Source organism: Pelobates fuscus, chromosome 3, assembly GCF_036172605.1.
Source record: "Pelobates fuscus isolate aPelFus1 chromosome 3, aPelFus1.pri, whole genome shotgun sequence".
Lineage (NCBI taxonomy): Eukaryota > Metazoa > Chordata > Amphibia > Anura > Pelobatidae > Pelobates > Pelobates fuscus.
The window spans coordinates 411,989,034-411,996,451 of NC_086319.1; the positions used below are offsets into that span (position 1 = coordinate 411,989,034).

The 7,418-nt window shown below is 41.3% G+C and overlaps 1 protein-coding gene across 1 annotated transcript; it reads right to left on the reverse strand.

The window, feature by feature from the left end:
* Window positions 1-5,949: 5,949 nt before the first annotated feature.
* On the reverse strand, window positions 5,950-6,946 carry LOC134601552 (olfactory receptor 11L1-like). Its single transcript, XM_063446070.1, has one exon. It carries the CDS (start codon window positions 6,944-6,946, stop codon window positions 6,008-6,010), a length of 939 nt encoding a protein of 312 aa, XP_063302140.1. The 3' UTR covers window positions 5,950-6,007.
* Window positions 6,947-7,418: the final 472 nt, after the last annotated feature.

The window sequence follows — 7,418 nt, forward strand, 5'->3', positions numbered from 1 at the left end:
ATGTAAACACACTGTCTTTTCAGATAAAAGACACTTTGTGAAGACTGGCGTTGGCCCATATGGCAGAGCATATGGGCGGGGCATTGTGATGTCACATGGTGGGCAGGACATATGGGGGGGCGGCAATTTTTTTTTGCCTAGGGCCTTGCACCGGCCCTGACCAGATATGATTGGCAATGTGCACTTGAACAGTTCTGCAGAGCACACACTGTAGGCCTGACACACCCGCTTGAAGACAAGTAACTGCTACTCAATCTATAACAGTGAAAACATTTTTTTGTTTTTAAAAGCACGCTATAGAGACACCAGATATGATTGGCAATGTGCACTTGAACAGTTCTGCAGAGCACACACTGTAGGCCTGACACACCCGCTTGAAGACAAGTAACTGCTACTCAATCTATAACAGTGAAAAAAAAATTTTGGTTTTAAAAGCACGCTATAGAGACACCAGATATGATTGGCAATGTGCACTGGAACAGTTCTGGAGAGCACACGCTGAAGGAAGGACTGACAGAGCCCCTTGAAGGACACTGACTGGCTGCTATTAGCTTACACTAGAAACCTTTTTTCTTTGTAAAAGCACACTATAGAGACACCAGATATGATTGGCAATGTGCACTTGAACAGTTCTGCAGAGCACACACTGTAGGCCTGACACACCCGCTTGAAGACAAGTAACTGCTACTCAATCTATAACAGTGAAAAAAAAAAATTTTTTAAAAGCACGCTATAGAGACACCAGATATGATTGGCAATGTGCACTGGAACAGTTCTGGAGAGCAGACGCTGAAGGAAGGACTGACAGAGCCCCTTGAAGGACACTGACTGGCTGCTATTAGCTTACACTAGAAACCTTTTTTCTTTGTAAAAACACGCTATAGAGACACCAGATATGATTGGCAATGTGCACTTGAACAGTTCTGCAGAGCACACACTGTAGGCCTGACACACCCGCTTGAAGACAAGTAACTGCTACTCAATCTATAACAGTGAAAAAAAAATGTTGTTTTTAAAAGCACACTATAGAGACACCAGATATGATTGGCAATGTGCACTGGAACAGTTCTGGAGAGCACACGCTGAAGGAAGGACTGACAGAGCCGCTTGAAGGACACTGACTGGCTGCTATTAGCTTACACTAGAAACCTTTTTTCTTTGTAAAAGCACACTATAGAGACACCAGATATGATTGGCAATGTGCACTTGAACAGTTCTGCAGAGCACACACTGTAGGCCTGACACACCCGCTTGAAGACAAGTAACTGCTACTCAATCTAAACAGTGAAAAAAAAATTGTTTTTAAAAGCACACTATAGAGACACCAGATATGATTGGCAATGTGCACTGGAACAGTTCTCGAGAGCACACGCTGAAGGAAGGACTGACAGAGCCGCTTGAAGGACACTGACTGGCTGCTATTAGCTTACACTAGAAACCTTTTTTCTTTGTAAAAGCACGCTATAGAGACACCAGATATGATTGGCAATGTGCACTTGAACAGTTCTGCAGAGCACACACTGTAGGCCTGACACACCCGCTTGAAGACAAGTAACTGCTACTCAATCTATAACAGTGAAAAAAAAAATGTTTTTAAAAGCACGCTATAGAGACACCAGATATGATTGGCAATGTGCACTGAAACAGTTCTGGAGCGCACACGCTGAAGGAAGGACTGACAGAGCCGCTTGAAGGACACTGACTGGCTGCTATTAGCTTACACTAGAAACCTTTTTTCTTTGTAAAAGCATGCTATAGAGACACCAGATATGATTGGCAATGTGCACTGGAACAGTTCTGGAGAGCACACGCTGAAGGAAGGCCTGACAGAGCCGCTTGAAGGACACTGACTGGCTGCTATTAGCTTACACTATAAACCTTTTTTCTTTGTAAAAGCACGCTATAGAGACACCAGATATGATTGGCAATGTGCACTTGAACAGTTCTGCAGAGCAAACACTGTAGGCCTGACACACCCGCTTGAAGACAAGTAACTGCTACTCAATCTATAACAGTGAAAAAAAAATGTTGTTTTTAAAAGCACGCTATAGAGACACCAGATATGATTGGCAATGTGCACTGGAACAGTTCTGGAGAGCACACGCTGAAGGAAGGACTGACAGAGCCGCTTGAAGGACACTGACTGGCTGCTATTAGCTTACACTAGAAACCTTTTTTCTTTGTAAAAGCACGCTAAAGAGACACCAAATATGATTGGCAACTGTCAAAGCACGCTGGCACAGGTCTGCAGAGCACACGCTGAAGTAGGCCTGACACCCAGACGCTTGCAGACAACTAACTGCTCTTCTATTACAGTGAAAAAAAAATATTTCTTTTAAATTTAAAGCTTAAGCTATTGTAAAAACAGATATGAGTGGTGGCACTGGGCAAGAGGGCACAGTATCCACTGTGAACCTCACACAGAAGCTGGCAGGCAGGCAACTGCTCTTCTATTACAGTGGAAACAAAATTTTGGTTGTAAAAGCACGCTATAGATACACCAGATATGAGTGGCAACTGTCAAAGTACGCTGGCAGGGTTGTGCAGGGCACTCGCTGAAGGAAGGCCTGACAGAGCCGCTTGAAGGACACTGACTGGCTGCTATTAGCTTACACTGGAAACCTTTTTTCTTTGTAAAAGCACGCTATAGAGACACCAGATATGAGTGGCAACTGTCAAAGTACGCTGGCAGGGTTGTGCAGGGCACACGCTGAAGGAAGGCCTGACAGAGCCGCTTGAAGGACACTGACTGGCTGCTATTAGCTTACACTGGAAACCTTTTTTCTTTGTAAAAGCACGCTAAAGAGACACCAGATATGATTGGCAACTGTCAAAGCACGCTGGCACAGGTCTGCAGAGCACACGCTGAAGTAGGCCTGACACCCAGACGCTTGCAGACAACATATGCTCTTCTATTACAGTGAAAAAAAAATATTTATTTTAAATCTTAAGCTTAACCTATTGTAAAAACAGATATGAATGGTGGCACTGACTGTGCAAATGGGCAAGGCATCCAACCTAACACAGAAGCTGGCAGGCAGGCAACTGCTCTTCTATTACAGTGAAAAAAAATTATTTATTTTAAATCTAAAGCTTAACCTATTGTTAAAACAGATATGAGTGGTGGCACTGACTGTGCAAATGGGCAAGGCATCCAACCTGACACAGAAGCTGGCAGGCAGGCAACTGCTCTTCTATTACAGTAAAAAAAAATATTTCTTTTAAATCTAAAGCTAAACCTATTGTTAAAACAGATATGAGTGGTGGCGCTGACTGTGCAAATGGGCAAGGCATCCAACCGGACACAGAAGCTGGCAGGCAGGCAACTGCTCTTCTATTACAGTGAAAAAAAATTATTTCTTTTAAATCTAAAGCTTAACCTATTGTTAAAACAGATATGAGTGGTGGCACTGACTGTGCAAATGGGCAAGGCATCCAACCTGACACAGAAGCTGGCAGGCAGGCAACTGCTCTTCTATTACAGTGAAAAAAAATATTTATTTTAAATCTAAAGCTTAACCTATTGTTAAAACAGATATGAGAGGTGGCACTGACTGTGCAAATGGGCAAGGCATCCAACCTGACACAGAAGCTGGCAGGCAGGCAACTGCTCTTCTATTACAGTGAAAAAAAATTATTTCTTTTAAATCTAAAGCTTAACCTATTGTTAAAACAGATATGAGTGGTGGCACTGACTGTGCAAATGGGCAAGGCATCCAACCTGACACAGAAGCTGGCAGGCAGGCAACTGCTCTTCTATTACAGTGAAAAAAAAAAAAAGCAGCCTGATGTTATAGCCCTAAAAAGGGCTTTTTGGGGTGCTGTCCTTACAGCAGAGATCAGATGAGTCCTTCAGGATTGTAGTGGACACTGAATACCCTAGCCTAGCTATCAATTTCCCTATCTAATCAGCAGCAGCTAAACTTTCCCTCCTCTCACTAAGCATGCAGCTTCAGAATGAATCGAAAATGGATGCTGGGAGGGAGGTTGGAGGGTGTGGAAGGGAGGGAGTGCTGCTGATTGGCTGGAATTTGTCTGCTGACCGAGAGGCACAGGGTCAAAGTTTGCCCAATGATGACGAATAGGGGGCGGATCGAACTGTGCATGTGTCCGCCCGCCGCGGTGAACGCGAACACGCTAAGTTCTCCGGGAACTGTTCGCCGGCGGACAGTTCGGTACATCACTAATTGCTACATGTAGATACCAGCTTACGGTATCATTACCCACTGTGGTATTATAATTGGGGAAGAATCTATCAACCTTTTTTTTCTATTTCTGGCTTCCCAGTTGATCCATTGATCCATTGATCCATTGATGTTCTGACTTTTATATGGGCAATTAGAGACATCTCTACTTTAAAGGGAAACTCCAGTGCCAGGAAAACGATCCGTTTTCCTGGCACTGGAGGGTCCCTCTCCCTCCCATCCCCCAACCCCCAGTTGCTGAAGGGGTGAAAACCCCTTCAGTGACTTACCAGAGGCAGCGACATGTCCCACGTCGCTGCTTCCTCCTCCCCCACCGCTCCTCCTTCTGCTTATGTCGGCCGGTGGGCGAGACTCATCTCGCCCGCCGGCCGAGGAGACCTAATGCGCATGCACGGCAATGCCGCGCATGCGCATTAGCGCACCCCATAGGAAAGCATTGAAAATGAATTTCAATGCTTCCCTATGGGGAATAGAGCGACGCTGGAGGTCCTCACACAGCGTGAGGACGTCCAGCGACGCTCTAGCACAGAAAACCTGTGCTATGAGTCAGGAAGTGACCTCTAGTGGCTGTCTAATAGACAGCCACTAGAGGAGGAGTTAACCCTGCAAGGTAATTATTGCAGTTTATAAAAAACTGCAATAATTACACTTGCAGGGTTAAGGGTAGTGGGAGTTGCCACCCAGACCATTCCAATGAGCAGAAGTGGTCTGGGTGCCTGGAGTGTCCCTTTAAGTCACTTATGACTTTATCTAAAATGAAACTCTCCATCTTTCCCATAATTAAGCACTACTTAATATACCCCACAGATTAATATCCAATTCAATGTCAGACACAGACTAACAACTTTGTTGCAAACATTTGCAACATTAGACAAATTAGCAGTCCTTGTCTGTATTGAAATTACTTAGATATAATTGATACAGAGGTTGGTCCTAGTTTAACCACTGATTATTTTCTTTTTTTCACTTCACTAATTACTTTTTGCCTCATTAGGGATTAAAAAAATTATAGTTTTCTTTTAGCTCTCAATTTATCAAGGCATTTTTAACCTATCAAAAATAGAGCAGCTTCTTCAAGGGTACTAGGTCTGCTAGTGGGTCTGTTTATTTATTTTACTTACCCCTTCCAGCCCTTCTTTCTTTGTTCATTTTTTGGGTTATGCCCTGAGTATCCCACATACATTACAACCCTGGTGGAAAGGTTGTTCCCTCTCTTATCATTGTTGTACTTTTCTAGTTTTAACATATTTAACTGTTTCCCTAATTACAAGTCAAAATTTAGTTGTATCATTATGTCTCTGTCAAAAGATAGACAAGCAGTAGTCACAGAATCTGATGGACTCTGCACCACTGCTTGTAATGGTTGTAGAGTAATTAGGGCATAACCCAAAGAGAATATGATTAGAAAACAAATGGAGAAAAGACCACAAGAACTTACCATAAAGGACAACAATTCAAAAGAAGGGTAACCTGGAGAAAATAAAATAAAATAATAGAAAACAAAAAAAAAACATTATATTGAGTCTTTATTTTAGTCAAATTCAAAGAAAAAAGAGAGACAAAAAAGTGCATTTAAAAATATAGCTGATAAGTCCTTGTAATTGATATTAATATGGTTATGAATATAAATCCAATTTGGTAATTTGACATTACATTTATTTAAATACCTACATGGAGGGTTCATATCATATTAAGTTTAAATTCCTTATCTGTCTTAGTTATAAGACCCTGGGATATATTTTTTTCTGTAGGATCTGTGAGGTTATTCCATAATGGCGGTGCTCTATGATACAGATCCTATTTTAAAAATGGTTCATCATTTTTAAGATTTTTTTTCTCACGGCGTCTTTGATGTCTTTATTCCTAAGACTGTATATAATTGGATTAATCATAGGAGTCACTACAGTGTACAACAAGGATATCACTTTGCTGACAGCCAATGATTTTCCTTTGGAGGGTATCATGTAACTTCCAATTAGTGTCCCATAAAATATAGAAACCACAGTCAGGTGAGAGCTGCAGGTAGAGAAGGCTTTCCCTCGCTCACTATTTGAGGAGATCCTAAGTACAGCTTGGACAATATTTATATAGGATAGGACAATAATTATCAGAGGGGAAACAGCAACAGGAATACATAATATGGGAAGTTCAATCTCAAGAAAGTAAGTGTCTGAGCAAGCTAGCTCTAAGAGTGGAGTAAAGTCACAGAAAAAATGGTCAATAATATATGATCCACAAAACTGAAGTTGAGTTATTGATATTGTGTCAATCAATACAATAGAAAAGCTTGAAAGCCAAGATGCAATAGCAAGTTTAATGCAAAGCACATTGTTCATTAAGGTGACATATCGCAGAGGGTGACAGATGGCCAGATATCGGTCATACGCCATAATGGACAGAAGGAGACATTCAGAGACCTCAGAACAAGCAAAAAAGTAATATTGAAAAATGCAACCTGAAAAAGAAATAGTTCCACCTTCATCCCATAAAATATAAAGTGTGTTGGGTACAATAGTTGCAGTAAGAATTAAATCAGAAAAGGACAGTTGTGTTAAGAAGAAATACATTGGAGACTGTAGACTACAGACGGATGCCACCAGCCAGATAATCAGAAGATTTCCACATATTGTCCCAAGGAAAGAAACAAGGACTAAAAAAAAAAAAAATATCTTGAAGCCATAAAGATTCTGAAATCCAAGGAGAAGGAACTCATTAACCGTTGTCTGGTTTATGACTTGCATTGCCTAGGTACAACAGATAAGAGCAGTGGTAAGATTATTGTTATTTTACTTTTAGTTTTAATTTATAGTAATGAGGTAATGATCCAGAACACATCTATAATGTATATGTAAATATATTGATAAATTAGATCTTTCCTGTTATCTTCCCACGACTTTTCACCTCACAGCTCCATAATCATCAGAACGCCTTTTCCTTCGGGATCCCTGTGTCTGAAAAGGTTGCTTGGCAAGGTAGGTCCTGCAAGGTAAGTAAAGTTACTGTAACACTCAGCATATTGTGAGGGGCTGCACAGCAGCGCTGGGACATTCAGAATATAAAGTAAAGGTAAATTAAAGGGTTACCGACACTTAGGGGAAATAAATACATTTACAATTATGTTCAGAATTAATTTTAACTGTACCTATGGGGTTTGAGTTAAAATAAGAATTGAGAGAGGCTAAATTAGTTCCTAATCCTTATTTTAACCCTCAC

Coding starts and splice junctions, on each gene's coding strand:
- LOC134601552 (XM_063446070.1), bottom strand. CDS start 6,946: ATGCAAGTCATAAACCAGACAACGGTTAATGAGTTCCTTCTCCTTGGA.